This window comes from Anser cygnoides, chromosome 1 (assembly GCF_040182565.1).
Source record: "Anser cygnoides isolate HZ-2024a breed goose chromosome 1, Taihu_goose_T2T_genome, whole genome shotgun sequence".
NCBI classification, from domain to species: domain Eukaryota; kingdom Metazoa; phylum Chordata; class Aves; order Anseriformes; family Anatidae; genus Anser; species Anser cygnoides.
The window spans coordinates 80383478-80399469 of NC_089873.1; the positions used below are offsets into that span (position 1 = coordinate 80383478).

General features: G+C 40.2%; 2 protein-coding genes across 3 annotated transcripts in view; both read left to right on the plus strand.

Moving 5' to 3' along the window:
- VWF (von Willebrand factor) overlaps positions 1 to 5047 on the plus strand; it is a 148000-nt gene extending 142953 nt beyond the window's left edge. Inside the window, exons 51-52 of one of the 2 annotated variants that reach the window (XM_048046749.2) lie at positions 2669 to 2766; positions 3429 to 4608. In XM_048046749.2, the coding sequence (XP_047902706.1) occupies positions 2669 to 2766; positions 3429 to 3584 (254 nt within the window). In that variant the 3' untranslated portion in view covers positions 3585 to 4608. Of the gene's footprint in view, positions 1 to 2668; positions 2767 to 3428; positions 4609 to 4699 lie in introns of those variants that run through there. The other variant, XM_013195995.3, reaches the window with a different exon arrangement.
- A 7261-nt stretch (positions 5048 to 12308) lies between these two features.
- Positions 12309 to 15992, plus strand: part of ANO2 (anoctamin 2) — a 204411-nt gene continuing 200727 nt past the window's right edge. The window contains exon 1 of the mRNA XM_048046752.2: positions 12309 to 12815. Within this exon, the coding sequence (XP_047902709.2) occupies positions 12797 to 12815 (19 nt within the window). The 5' untranslated portion in view covers positions 12309 to 12796. The remainder of the gene's footprint in view (positions 12816 to 15992) is intronic.

Sequence of the window (15992 nt, forward strand, 5' to 3'; positions counted from 1 at the left end):
ATTTGCTTGGATATAGATCAAAACTGAAGTCTCATGTTATAGTGCAGTCCTATTCCTGGTCACTTGTCTATTCAGATTTCTTCATAAAAAAAGGAATCCAACGCAAAAGCTAACATATTGCATGCAGTCAACTAATTGTGAGTTATCAGTTGATTTGTGTATGAAAGGAAGAACAGTGATTAACACATGATTTTGAATCAATCTGACACTTCTAGACACTAAACATTCTTCACTTCTCCCCATTAATTACATCTTTCTCAGACCTGGAATTCAACCAGGACACTCAGTAGCAATATGCCGTTTGTTACATACTCTGTAGGGAATGCCAAGATCTGGCAAAGATACTGCAAAATCAGAGTAATTTATTTAATCTTAAAGCTCAGATAAGAAAATAATCGGTTTCTTATGGATACAGGTGCTTAGATGTAGGTTACATCACCTTCCCAGGTCTTGAAAGAGCTTATCTTTCAGACACCTTAGTACCATAAACAATTGGGCAATTAATTTCTTATCTCAAGTTCAAAGCACAGTTTAGGCTGGTGACTTTGGCTCTGTAGAGTCCCTACATGGCTTTGAGCAGAAGTTGTTTAAGAAAACAGTTCCTCTTAGTATGGTATACCTTGGCAATTGCAGTTCATTAGTGTGTCTAAGTGCATTGTTACAGGCTTTAAGTACTTTTGTGTAGGAGCACATAACTGAACAGGCTTATTTTCTTCTTCTTTTTTTTTCTTTTGTGGTACTAGCAAAGGACTTAATTAATTTTAAAGGATAATCCTTATTTTCCCCCTTCAGAAATGAGTTGCATCTCTGCTTCTTATGTCTTTTCTCAGTTGATCTCAACTGGATACGTCCTGTTAAACTATAAGCAGTTGACTTTGCAAAGGAGAAGGTCTACACAAAAGTAAATGATAGAAGTAAAGTAACTTGAGAGCAAGTCAATAAGTCAGGATCAAAAAGGCTGCAAAGCTGTTGTTGAGACTAACAATTATTTTGTTTGGGATTTTCAGTTCTGTGGACAAAACTGCATATTCCTCCTAGGTGAAGAAGTTTTATCAAATAAAGTTATGAAATCATTAAAAGAGAATTGGCAGCTCCAAGAGCCCTGGAGTCAGAAACACTTTTCAAGCTTTTTTTTTTTTTTAGTCTATATATATATGCGTGTGTGTGTGTATAAAATGCGAAGCTTTAGCAAGGCACACAGGCAATTAATTTGGTGATGACATTTACACAGAAAAATTATTGAAAGCTATGTATGCTGCTCCACACATAACAAATTCAGACCTACTGCTTCTTGTGTGAATTTCTCATTAGACAGGAGAGACAAAACAAACAAACAAAAATATCAAATGGGGAACTTACTAGCAAAACATCAAAAAGTACTGGAAAACAAGTATAAGAATAATTCATGGCTTGCTGAGGACAGTGGCAAAATTTCTGTTGACCCAAACTTTGATTTTTTGCAATAGTATTTCTGTAATTGTTTTGTTGTCCCATCCTGCCTATCCTCATGGGCCCTGTGACCTGTGGTCCAAGTGCTGTTGCTGGCACTTAATATACACATTTATATATGTATAAAATCCATATATATATATATATACCTTCCATACACAGACATGTACACAGAATAGAAAGTCTATCACCCAGGACATAATTAGATATAGAGTTTAATAAGACAGGGGAGACTACAGAGACTGAGTTGGGCAGGGCGAGGTCAGACAAAACTATGGACAAGCAGCTGTTTAACATGCAACCACCCCACCTTTATGCCTTTATCCATCTGTATTCCTGTCATTGTTCCTCCCAATCCTCCCTGATTCCTCTCTTTCCCCAACATTGGTTCCTTCCCTAAAAAATCCCCTAGTGAGTCTTATAGAACCCTAAGCTGTACTTCCCTCACATCCCATAATGAGTCCCATGCATCCGTAGGCAGTGACCCATCTCAGTCTATAAGGTGATCTGGAGAGCTGCTTCCGTTGACTCATCTTGAAGGGCATCATTCTGAGGGAATGAGATCTGTCTCTTGTGACAGTCTCAGGAGTAGCCAGGTCAAGATAGTCTGATTCTCTGATTAAGTTACTGGGGTTCCTACATGTGTCCTCATTATTTTCCTCTGCATTTGGCTTGCCCAATGTAGCCTTGCAGAATCTTTCAAAAGGGAGTAAAAGGCAGACATTAGGTTGCAAAGAAGCATTAAAACAAAGCAGTCAACTGAAAAGAAATATGGGGGTCGGCCTCTTGTTGCAGATAATGAGTGATAAGATGAGAGGGAATGGTCTCAAGTTGCTCCAGGGGAGGTTCAGGTTGGAAATTAGGAGATATTTCTTCTCAGGAAGAGTAGTCAGGCATTGGAACGGGTTGCTGAGGGAAGTGGTGGAGTCACCGTCCCTGGGGGTGTTTAAGAAAAGGTTGGACCTGGTGCTTAGGGACATGGTTTAGTGGGTAATTGGTGGTTGTGGATGGTTGGACTGGATGATTTTGGAAGTCTTTTCCAACCTTTATTAATCTATGAGGGAAAAGCTGTTCTCCAGTGGAATTTTAGTAAGCTGCTTTATCCATGTAGAGCAATTCATTCACACAGAAGCAATTTCCAGCATTGTCAAATGCTTTTTTTTTTCTTTTATTTTCTTTCCTTTTTATTTTTTTTTCCCTTTTTCTTTTAACTTGGTAGGTGTGGAAGAGGAATGTCGACCAGTAAGTACCAGACTGCAATATCAGAACATCAACGGATGTGTGGCTGAAAAGGAAGTGCCTATTTCTCATTGTGAGGTAAAAAATAAAAGCACTCCCACACACCCACCCCTACACCTTCCCTTGCCTCCCTTGCCCGTTTTCTGTCTTCCACAAGGGGACCTTCTGGCTCCACCATGGCTACACTTCAGTAAACAGAGCATCAGTTTCTGTCCTCACTGACTCACTCAAACTGTGTAAACCTAATTGACACTTACTTCCTAAAGTAATTTGGTGATGCTGGATTTTCTGTATTCAAGCAACCATGCAAAAAGGCACACAATCTGAGGCGCGAAGGCTTAGTTCATACTCCTTTGCTTCCATCAGAAATGAATGTCTCTGAAATAGTTTAATGAGGACTTTCTACACAGAAGAGAATTTTCATTTTAGTATAACTGAAGTTGATTTTCAGATCTGAGTCTAAAGTTAGGTACACATATCCTTCTTTAGGCTCTGAAGCTGGCTTATGAGTGTAAATAGGTATTTAGATGCATGATGCTTTAAACAGATGTTTAAATTCAAGTGCTGTGATTTGACTTTTGTGCTCTGTAAGCTCTATAACTCCTCTGTTGGCCAGAGCACTAAGCTGTTGTGTTCTGCATGTCTTATTCATTTCCATAATCAGATTAAAAGCTTAATGGTACAGAATTTTCCTGCCCAACACTCCTTACAACTTGTATAGCAACTTTCATTTGACACAGGAGCATAGCATCCCTTCTGGATATTTCCATCTCCCTGAGACTGGGATCCAACAAGGAAATTCTCTTCGCTCACTGGGTCACAGCAAGACAACTGCTCAATCTGAGATAACCATGCTTCATACAAGGACTGTATGCAACCCTTGTATGCAGACCTAATGATGATGTACATGGATGGAAACCAAGAAGTTGCGTTGCACTCAGCTACTTGAGTATTATATTTAGCTGGTGCCGTAAGCAAAATGAATCTTCCAGTTTATCGTGACTACTGGGAAAAAAAAGAATGGGGACGGGTTATTAGCAGTACACATGCCCAGGCTTTTCTCATCGGTAACTGATGCAGGGCCTCCATTTGCTATGCAAAACTTAATATGAAAGGAAGCTTTAAGAACAACAATACTTACCCTTGATTAAAAGAAAAAGAAGATATATGCTTAACCTCTTGTCCTATCCACAAAAATCAGTGGTAATCAGGTTCTTAGCCATCGAGTCATATGTACTGAAGTTTCTCCTGCATGAGTACAGATTTTGTTTTGTGAGTCTGGCCATATGTTGAGCAAACTAAATGTTTCTGCTGTGATTGGCACTATGTTTTTTCCTAAACTTCTTCCTGATAATGTTATGCATATATATATATATATTTGGTATTAATCTCAGAAATAAAAATGAAAAACCACAAAAACAAATGGACTCTGACAGAGTTTGATGTGAGGTCTTTTGTTTTTATATCATGAAAGCATATGTCAAAGTAATGGACAGCTAGTTCTAAATTTGGAAAGTAATCAGACAGGAAGAACAATGGAAATATCAACCAGGTGGACAACAGTGTACATGCTTAGCATGCAGAGCAACAAGAAATGCATCTTAGAAACAACTGAAAAATTGAAGGGATTGCAGCAGTTGGACTAACGCACTTTCTGAATGCACATCCCATATGGCTGAGGTGATAAGAGAAGAGTGTTTCTTACTACCATTTTGTGTGTGCTTAGAAGCCAACACAATAATGCTGGATATCACCTAGTGTATTTTAAAGCACAGATTTTTTTGTGTGTGACCAGTTCCTTCATCTCTTCTTTGCTATGCTTATGTTCATAAGACATTAGTCTTTGATTAGCACCCCACACTCCGGAATCAGATACCTGTTTCTGCATTCATGTTTTGCAGCAGAACACTGAACTTCAGGCAAAGAAGTCCATGGATGTTTTGAAGACCTAGATTTTGATTTCACTGGGTTTCTGGCACTATTCAAACTTAGTATCTCTTTTTCTGTCTAGGGCAAGTGTAGAAGCAATACAAGATACTCCGTTCAGATGGGGAAATGGGAAGATGTGTGCAGCTGCTGTACAGCCACTCTAACAACAGCAGTCATGATCCCACTCCGGTGTGCCAATGGCACAGTGGTGCAACATTACATCCCTTCTGCCTCTCAGTGTGAATGCAATTTGCGGAAGTGTACAGAGTGAATATTTTGAAGGAGCCCAGTGGTTTAATCTTGAGCTTTATGATGAAAGAACTTTACAGTGAAAGCCTCATTTCCTCTCTGTAGACGGTTTTATTCAGTAGAATTCTGACTAACTAATTGTATCAGCATAACAAACAATAAAATTTACTAGCACAATCGAGCAGTATTGGTATGGTTTATAGAAGAGACATTTGAGATTGCATTGTTCTTTCATCTTAACCATGAAAAGTTATCCTCATCAATAAAAGAAAATGGTGTGGTAACGGAAACAGTTGCTTCTACTTAAAGAACATGTCCCAAAGCTTTTAGCACTGACTTCAGAGACTTTGTACTTTCATTCCCCACTTCAGACCTTAATTACATGCTGTATGCATGTAATGCATGTGGCACTTTACAGTCAGAGTTCTTGGTACACAATAATGATTATGGCTCAGGCAACCAAATATTTCGGTAATCCATATACATTTTTCTCCTTAAGTTGAATGCAAAGAAATTGTGTGCTAAGGACATGTTGTATACCATATGCAAAACCTCAGCATCTGTAAATGGGGCTAAGAGACAGCTTTTAACCTATTTACCACAGCACTTCTACAGACCAGCTTAAGGAGAAAGCTCATCTCTCTTTATTCTGGATGCCAGAACTTCAACTGTTGTATTAGCTAAAAAAGTTAGAGTTCTTTCAAAAGTGGAATTGACAGTGGCAGATTTAATTTACTTACTGCTGACATGGATAAATTTATTAGGATTTAAATTCCATTTGGTCTGGTCAGGCTACAGAAGGGAAAAGAATTTCCAGAGGGTGGTTGTTGGTGAAATCTAGTGTTGGTCAAGCACTTTTAATGGGAAATACTAATTAAAAAAAAAAATGTATAAAAGAAAAAAAACCTGTTTATTCCATTTATCTTTTTGCAAGACAAGAAATACTCCAACTTCTTGTTGAATTGAGGTATCTTTCTGGTAAGTCAGCTGGGAGGCTGGGAGGTGGTTGTTGTTGTCAACACTAAACTTTCCAAACTTTTGTGATGAAATCTGTAAAGCTTGGAAATAGGCTATGGGTGAAAAATCATGGTTTCTCCAGCTCTAGCAGAATCTTTCTTGAAATAATGAAAAGTATATATAGAGGTCCTGAAGGGTAAGAGTGCTCCTGAGAAGTCTAGCAGAAAAGGTCAGGGAATCAGGTTGTCCCTGTGCACTATTTAAGTTTGCATCTATAGATATGGAAGGCATTTCAGAGGACATTTCCACCATTGCCTCACTGGTAACTGTGAAGAAAGTTTTGAGGTGAAGAGCCATTTCTTCTCCCATGAATGCCAATGTCGTGTGATTAAATGGGTCAAAACACCTCCTTATCTGCGTGAGTGTTTGCCTTTGGAGGCATCACTTTTGAGAGCATTCTCTTTTGAAAAACTCCCTCTATGCGTTCAACTGAATAGGCAAGTTATACTCCTTTTAGAGAGGAACCAGATAGATCCCTGCTTCTCCTCTTTCGCCATTCAGCTGTGGACTCAGTACATACAGCATGCAGGCCCTTTCTTTCCTTATTATTCATGCAAGATACCCTATATTGCTCTTGAATGTCTGTTTATTCTGCTGTAGGATCAAAAAGGGGATCAAAAACATAAATCCACAATAACCCCAGGGAGAAAACAAACAAACAAACAAGTTTTAATTAGCACCATCCCCACTTACTGCAGTAGATGTCACCAGTTTTCCTCCATCACTATAGCTGCCTCCAGATATTAAGCATCCTGACAGATGGATTTGGGTCCCCTAGGTAATCAGCTGCATGGCAATTCATCTGATGCTGGAAATAAGCAACTGCTGAAAGAGCAGCCTGTAACATCAGAGAGGAGTAGAGAAAAGGAGTAGATAGAGGGTGAAAAACAATGTTGTCCTCTTCTGCTTACCACACCACTGGGCTGCCCCTTCATTTTCATTTAGTGCCTTGACCCAGACTGACATTTCTTAGCTTGCAAAAGCTGAAAGGATTGCAGCCTAAGGCTTCATGGCTTCAGACAGGCCTTCTAATTAGATAATTGTATGAGCCAAGCACCAGCTTATCCACATGGGAAGGACACACAAGGACATCCACAGGGCAGAGATGGGGCTACAGTTTTCTGTAACCATTGAAAAATCAGATGAGTGTAGCTAGCATTTTAATCATCAGCAAAGTGGATGGACAGTGTTCAATTAAAAGTTTGTCCAACAAACAGGCAAACATTCTTGCTTCAATTACTTCTAACTCTGTTGTGGTTTAACCCAGCAGGCAGCTAGGCATCTGTCCCGGTTTTGGCTAGGAGACAGTTATATTTCCTCCTAGTAGCTGGTATGGTGCTGTGTTTTGGATTTAGGATGAGAATAGTGTCAATAACATGCTGATGTTTTAGTACTTGCACTGAATCAAGGACTTTTCAGCATTTCATATAGCCCTGTGAGCGAGGAGACTGGGGGTGCGCAAGAAGCTGGGAGGGGACAGAACCAGGACAGTTGACCCAAACTGGCCAAAGGGATATTCCATGCCATATGACATAGTGCTGAACAGTAAATATGGAGTGGGTGGCTGAGGGGCAGAGGGAACTGCTGCTTTTGGACAGACTGGGCATTGGTCGCTAGGTGATGAGCAGTTGCCTTGTACATCAATTCCTTTATACATTCTATTATTATTAACATCATCATCATCATTATTTCTCTTCCTTTTCTGTCCTGTTTAACTGTCTTTATCTCAACCCATGAACTTTTACCTTTTTTCTTCCTGATTCTCTCCCCCATCCCACTTGCAGGGGAGGGGAGGGTGAGCAAACAGCTATGTGGTCCTTAGCAGCCTGCCGGGTTAAGACACAACGGCACTGCACAGCTGTTTGCTCACTCCACCCCCAATCCTATTGGGATGGGGGAGAGAATTAAAAAAAATGTTAATAATTCATGGGCTAAGGACAGTTTAATAAGACAGAAAAAGAAGGGGAAATTATAATAGTAATAACAGTAATAATAATAAAAATATATAAAGTGAATGATGCACAATGCAATTGCTTATCACCTGCTGACCAATACTCAAGCAGTGGCCACCTCACCCCCCACACACAACCCAGCCAACTCTCCCCAGTTTTATTATTCAGCATAACATCATATGGTTCTGAATATCAATTTGGACACTTTGGTTCAACTGCACCTTCATCAGCCTCACAAGAGAAGGGTCCTCTGGGCAAGGTAGACAGCTGTTTAATTTCTTCCATTTCCAAGGCAGCTATGCCAAAAGCCCACCAGTACCCTTTTAGATCTTTGAAGTACCCTCTCCTGAGGTAGTCTGTACCAAGGATGCATGGAGCATTCAGGCAAGTCACAACAGTGCTTTTGCCACTCATTCCCAGTTAGGCTCACTTTGGCCTCCAATACAGTTAGCTATTGAGATCCCCCTGTCACTCCAGAAATACAGATGGATTCTGCCCCTTTATAGCTTGATAGCATTGTGCACTGGTGTCCTCTGCAGCCTCATACTCTTATGGGTCTTATGTGCCAGACCATCAAATCGACACAGACCCATAAACTGAGTTGTCCTTTTCCTCCCCCTGGCTGGAGGCAGGGCCCCTCTAGTCCTAGTCATAGTATTCATTACTCATTTCTGGCAAATACAAATCAGAGGTACTTTTGTTAAGACTAGAAGTAAGATCAGCCCTTCCACTCTGTCTGGGGAACTGCCCATATCCTCCCACACTCCCTGCCACCCACAACTATCCTGCCTTAGGGCAGATCTCTGGGTGGTATTCTTAAATATTTATTTAACCTTAAACAAAACCTGAAACATATTCAGGCGACATAGCAATAGGAACATGCTGGTTTGAACATTCCAAGGATATTCAAAATTCTCAAGATCTATTGTAACTAGCCTGGAGGAGAAGAGGGGGATGAAGGAGAAAGGGAAAATGAAGAAATGGGGTAAGGTGTACACCCTTGTCTCCCCCATAGATTGGTTTCCCAAGGAGAAAAAGTAAAGGGTGTAATTATTAATAGTTTTGAAGAGAGGGTTCCCAAAGTACAGAGATAATGGCAATGCTGAATAGAAATACTGGATTAATCTCATGACTAGTAATTTCATCATATCTTAAGCCAGTGTGACACAGTACAGCAAAATGATAACATTAAACAAGCCCCCCAGAGATGATCAACAGCACAACAGGGAACACATGCAGCAAGTGTTACACAATACAACTCTGAAAGCAAGAAAAAAAATCAACATTGTAACCAGTGACTATTAAACTGACAGAATGCTTATAACAGTTTTGTATTATCATACTCTGATCAGATCTGTCATTAACTCGACACTTCATGCCCCACATTGGACATGTCCCAAAGGACAGTTGTAGGTTAACCCATCAGGTAGCTAAGCACCACACAGCCATTCACTTGTGGATTGAGATAAAGACAGTTTAATAGGACAGAAAAGGAAGGGAAAATAATATTATTAGTAATAATATATAAAGTGATTGATGCACAATGCAATTGCTCACCACCTCCTCACCTGTGCCCAGGCCGTCCCCAAGCAGTGCCTACCCCAGCCAACTTCCCCAGCTGTATTGTTCAGCACGATGTCATATGGCACGGAATATCCCTTTGGCCAATTTGGGTCAGCTGTCCTGGTTCTGTCCCCTCACAGCTCCTTGTGTTACCCCAGCCTCCTTGCTGGCTGGCAGTATGAGAAGCTGAAAAGTCCTTGACTTGGTCTAAGAACTGTTCAGCAACAACTAACACATCAGTGTGTTATCAGTATTATTCTCATCCTAAATCCAAAACACAGCACCATATCAGCTACTAGGAATAAAATGAACTCTATCCCAGCTGAAAAAAAAGAACAAACTCATTTAATAAGAAAAGTATAAGTGTTTCATGGGAGAAACAAACTGAAATAAAGATATTTGCTTTCAGACAAAAGCAATTAACATTTTTTCTAAGGAGAGCCAAGTAATTTATTGGAAAAATGCTGGGTTATAGGATCAAACTCATAGCATTTGTAGTTCAATATAACTGGACAAACAGAGCTGTATTAAAACATTAGACCAATTCAAGAATATGTCCAATGCTGCATGGCTTTTTGTCACCTTGCTTGGCTGCAATTTTGCTTTCAAACATCTATGCCAGTACGTGGACTAAAGTGGTCACACAATATATCTCATGAGAACTTAGTGTTTTTTCCTTACAGAATAGAATTCTGTGGACTTTTGTATGGTCAAGGCTGTTATTAATCAGGTCTGGCTAGCACCTACATATGACAAGCAAAGCCAAGGTCCTGTAGTGCTTGATGCATAAGTCCAAAGTAGTGTTTTCCTTGAAAATTTTGTCATAGGAACAGACAAGTGAGAAAGAGAAAAAGGAAGGGAATACTATAGCATCTCCCTTAACAGGCTGAGAAGGTACATAGATTTTTGGCCCTCACCTGCTAGTATGAGAAGCAAGCCGTTTTCAGGCAGCCTACCCCAACTGAGCTGTCTTTCTGGTGATGTCAGTAAAGAAATTGGCTCAGAGTTCCTCCCTGCAGGTTTCAATTGCCTTCTGCACAGTCCAGTTTTATTTTAGTGCAGCTCTGCTGTTTTCAGCAGCATTCTTTCCTGGAAGAAGTGAATAAACTCAGGCCTGTAATCAAGTGCCTGCTTAGTAGACAGCTGTGCACACGAACAGTAGTAGCGTGCCAAAACAGCAGAATCATGCTGTACATCAGAAAGTACAATTAACATTTACCAGCAGAATTCAGGCTTTGAAAGACATCATTTTTAACTTGCACATACTGCTTGTGAGTCTTGTTTTGAGCTAGCTATCTTTGTTTTTGCCTTTCCACCAATGATTCCGAATGCATCTAATCACTTTAGAAGACCAGTTGGATTGGTGAACTTGATACAAGATAGATTTACATGAACATTAAATGGATTTGGGAAGGAATCTTATAAAACTTGTTAATTATTAAAGGCATGTAATCTTTCTGCTAACTTTTACAGACTTCCAAGTACCTCTACAGCAGGTGAAACACAATCTGCTATATTGGCATTATTTGCTCTGGCTTTACATTATGAGCTAACACCATATCCAGATACCCTACGAAACACAAAGATGATATGATTTTCTCTATTGGAAAATGTCCTAACTCAAACAGGCAAACAAAAATCCCCCAGACAAACCCATTTCCTTTTTGACTAGCTGGATATTGCTTCCTATGTTATTGCCTCATGAGTATATTATTTATTACCTGTACTAACTGTATTACCTGTAATGGACCCATCCTCATGGCTTATAGGAGCTAGTAATTTGAACCCATGTAGGCAGAGCTTTGTGTCCATAAGGATCCTGGCAGAACCTGGCTCTACATTCCTATACTCCCTCAAAAATAGTGGGTGTGCCTTTCTGTTTTATCATTTAGTTCATGCAGCATAAAATATCAATATAAAATTGCATAATTTTCAGCAACTTTTCATTCCCCTCTCCCAGAGATAAGTGTATACAAAGCAGTAGATTTACTATCTATCCAAGGAGTAGACTAATGCTTGTAAAACATCAACACAAAAAAGCAGTTCAACAGATGCTTCCCATGGAGTATTCTATAGTTCTACATTGTTATCCCTTGCCCCATAACAAGTAGGTCTGAAATGTAGCTGGAGAACAGTTGTGGACATTTGATTAAAGTGGGATTCATTTATTCAAATGGATGGGGTGCTCATGCAATTAAAAAAAATAAAATCAGGCATGCCATCTCAAAACTAGTATGCATAGACTAGCGTGCAAACTGTTTGAAGTAACATCTTCCCTTCTAGAAAGCTTACACAGTACCTGAGGGTAATTTCTATTTTTTTTTTTTTTTAATTTCTGTAATTTAATAGTTTTTAGACCAGTCAGTCCAGAAGCTGTGGAAGGCAGGATGTTTCTTGTTTTGTAACTGAAGGCAGTTTCTAAATGAAGTTCTGAGATTAACATAAGATACTAGCACTTCTCCCTGTGATATAGACATCTGCTACTCTTGCAGATCATGACCCAGTACACAACCCTAATTCACATGCCACCAGAAGCACTGTACTTTATTATCATTGAACAAATCCATTCCCACCTCTTGTATTAGACAGACTGTTGTAGTGTCACAGATAAGCTTGAAAGAAGAAAAAGACTTGAACTTCAAATAATTTCACCTGTCTCCAATTAGCATTAGCAAATATAAATCCTTTCTCAGAAGGTCAGGAATAACCTTTTCTCCCAGTATATAAGGTTGAAGGCTAAGCAGAATCCATCACTTGGTCTGACTATACAGTTGATTACAAGATAATCCCATGAATATTTCATGCAAGAAAGAGAGTGCAGCATCCAGGCAGTAAAGTGACTTGAGTACCTGAGATACAGCCTTATAAAAAGGTTACCGCACTTACGTTCTACCTTGAAACACTGTAAAGCTTTGCAGATATACAGACACTCTTCCTCACTGAAACCACCTCCAGGATTTAAGTCTAATCCTTGAAAGAACAGCTTTTCAAACAGAGCTGGCTGCTACAGAACCCTGGTTTTGCATTAGCTTTTTCTTCCTCTCCTCTGCTGCCTTCTGCGGAGTTAGGACAAAATATGTTGTTATGTTGCTTGCTGAGGTATTATGGAACACGAAGACAAGATGCTGAACTTCCAGTAGAGAATTGCTATGGACTCTCAGGTCACGGGAGTTTTGCCATTTTTCTCTCTCTTTCTTCCACAGGGGTAATAACCAAAACAGAAGGTCTGGCTAATTAGCTTCAGTCTGTGGCTTGCTTAAAGAAGGATCAAGCCAGGATGGAAATAGCTGCTAACACTGTTCACAACTTAAGTCAGTGCAGAAGCAGATTGTGCATATGATCAGCATAGCCACATCCTATTAGCTCTGTCGCAACTTCCAGCCAAACCTCCAGGCAACATGGAAACTCATGCACCTAGTAAGTTTATTCTCTGCTTCGTTGTTAATTACTGCCTATGAAGCTGAATAGATGGAAAGGGGGTGGTGAACAGGAAAAGGAATACTTTGAAAGAACTTGTGTCTTCTTTCAGGGCATTTAAAAAAAAAAAAAAAAAAAGGAAAGAAAAGCTTGTGGCCCAGGTTACATACAAACAGCTCAGAGATAAAACACAGAGTTTGTTTCTTCAGAAGTCTCGGGAGTGCAGCTGTGGGGCAGCATTGTGATTCATGTGGAAAAGAAAATCTGTAGGCAAATCTTTTTTCTGGAGCTCTGCTGCTTTCCTCTGTGTTATCCTTATTGCAATGCAACTGGGGAAGAGAACAATATCCTTTTTCAGAGACGACTGAAAGCACTGAACTTTCAGTTCCCATATGCAAGGAATAAATCTGCTCAGTGTGTAAAATCTTTTGTGTTTGAGTTCCCAGTGTAGGAGCATAGAATAATGTTCAGTGATAACATTGTAGCATTAGTTGTTTACTGTTACAGATGAGAGCTCTGTGGTTGTTTCCAGACATTGTGTCTTAGTGTTTCTGGGTCTTGTAGCTCTGCTGCAAACACCAAACTATCCTGAAGTTCATGGAGTCCTGTTATTTTTGTGTTCTCCCATCCAGTTGCCTTCATAAAATTATTTGAATATAGCAAATTGCAGTGTGCAAACAGCCATTAGATTTAAGGCCTAATGCTAGTCTTTGTAGCATTACTCTGATGTCCTTTTTCTGTTCCTGATCCTTCACTGTTTGAGTTTGTTCTGTTATACATGTAATGTGGGAAAAACCAGGTACTTTCTGTAATATCTATATTTAGAGACAGCTTTGGAAAAGTAAAAAAGAAGAAAAAAGAAAAAAAAAGTGAGCATGTATGCACAGCTGTATTATATAGATACAGCTCCATTAAGTCTTCAGTTAATTCAACAGCCCACAAAGCAGTTCCAGTTTTGGTTTTATACCGTTTGGTTCCCACGTCTTTATCCACAGCTCTGCTCTGCTTCCTTCATTCTTGACTCATAGTCTTCCATCCCTTAAAAGACTCTCAGGCTCATGGTATGTGTTAGAGGTGAGTGAGCAATTCTTTTAACTCAGGTGCATTCTTCCTGCTCCTAATGTCAGAGGTAAAGGTCCATGAGCATCTACCACAGGAGTGCAACCACAGGGTTTTACATTTGTGTCTGTGACCAGAGTTATTTGGGCAGGTCCATGCCAGCAAGGAGCTCCCACTTTCCTGCCCCTGTCTGTTTGAGGTGCTGCAATGTTTCTGGCAACAGTTCAGGACTGGCTGTCAGGGTCCACAGTGCATTTCCTCTCTAAATACTCAGCTTGCCACATCAAAGAGTATATCTGGCTCAGTCAACATCCAGCTCCCTCACTGACTAGAGCTGTTGTGAAGGAAGCTGGAAGAGAGGACCTACCCCTCCTTTCCCTCAGGAACAGTTTTTTGCAAGCTGTGGCTTTACTGCTGGCGTCCACTTATGCTAAGTCGCAGGTGAGCAGCAGCTATATTTGTGCTCCATCTTGGACCTTTGTTAGTCTGGCCCTGACCTGTAGCTGAGGGCTCAGCTTCCTGGCTTGGCCTTGGACCTGCCGTGTCACTGATGCCTTGCCAGGGGATTGCTGAGCTGTGACTGACCCAGATCACTCTGTCCCTGATCCTGACCCAGACCTGCTGCTCTTGCACCTGGACTCCCTGTCGGTGGGGTCACTCGCTGTTCTGCTCTGTCACACTCTGCTCCTGGCTCACCTTACCCTGTGAAACAGGTGACTCTTGCTGCTCCCTGCCATTCTTTTCCCTAGGATGTTTTTTATGAGTATTGTTGTTATCCTTTGAGCAAGTAAATCTTTATAGAATCTGTGAATATACTTTCACACTAAGGGCCTGAGGATTAAGGACAAAATGTTCCATCTTACTGCCTACTAACAGCTTCCTGAAACATTACAGTCTCAAAGTGCATGGTGATATGGGAAGATGCTCATTTTCTGCCAGAATTACTCCTTGCACACAACTCCACCAAACTCAACGTAGCTACAGAAGAGAGCGGTTCCCTTCATTATGTTTTCCAAACTACCATTAGTGCCTTTTAAGAATTGTAGGAATTAAAAACAGGCAAAGCTTTTCAGATTGTCTAATGCTCTCACCAGTAGCTAATAGGAAAACTATGCATCGTGAAGCGAATTAAAACAAATTTCAGATTGGAGTGTATGCAGACTACCCTGGAGAGGAGTAACTCACTGGAAGCTTCTGGGAAGTGGGATTCTAAATGTAGCTTGGAAGAAGTAAAAAGGGCTAAGACAAGATCAGAGAAAGAACAGTCCTGCTAAGGTTTATGATAGGCAGCACAACTCCATACAATCCATTGTCTGTTTTCCACCTTTATCACATTCTTCCCTCTCCCAGCCATATCCCCCAAGCATTATTCCTCCTGGGGAATAATTTTGGGGATGCAACTAAAGGGAGGAAGAAGTGGAGCTAGAAACAAAGGACTTTTTTTTTTTTTTTTCCCCCTCAGTTTTGCCACTTCCTATTTCCTTCCCCATAACTGAGTTTTCACCAAGAGATGAGGGATCTAAATTTGCAGCCTGCAGTTTGAGCACTTAAACAGTACCTCTCAAAGTGAAGATGGTAAGGGCAAAAATGTCTTTAAAAAGTCCTGGCTTAGTGTCTTGGGCAGCCTGGGTGCATCTGCCTGTCTGGGCCTTGTTCTAACATTGTTTGAAATGTCACACCCTGACCCTTCAGGACACTCAGAAATGAGAATCTCTTGGGTAGGAATCAGTATCTCAGTTGTATCCATTTACATTCAGCCTTACACTCAGACCTTTCTTTCCCAGCCTCCAGAATATGATCAAATAATAAATATTATTTATAGAGAAAACTGCCTAATGGTGTTGTGGGGCTAATTTTAATACACGTAGTTAAGCACAAGAAGACTAAGCATCTAAATAGATCTTACACTAACCTGAAGGAAGAAATACCAAATATTTGAAATTTAATGGTCAAACTTTATCCTTCTTTTATTCAAATAAGAAGCTTGAGAACACTATGCTAATCTAGATCGCCTGTAATGAAACCTTTCCTTCAAGTGATATTGAAAAGAGAATGTATTTCTTACACAAAATATATTTTCCTAGGAACTTCTTTAGGTATCTTGCTTCCTTTAAGGTT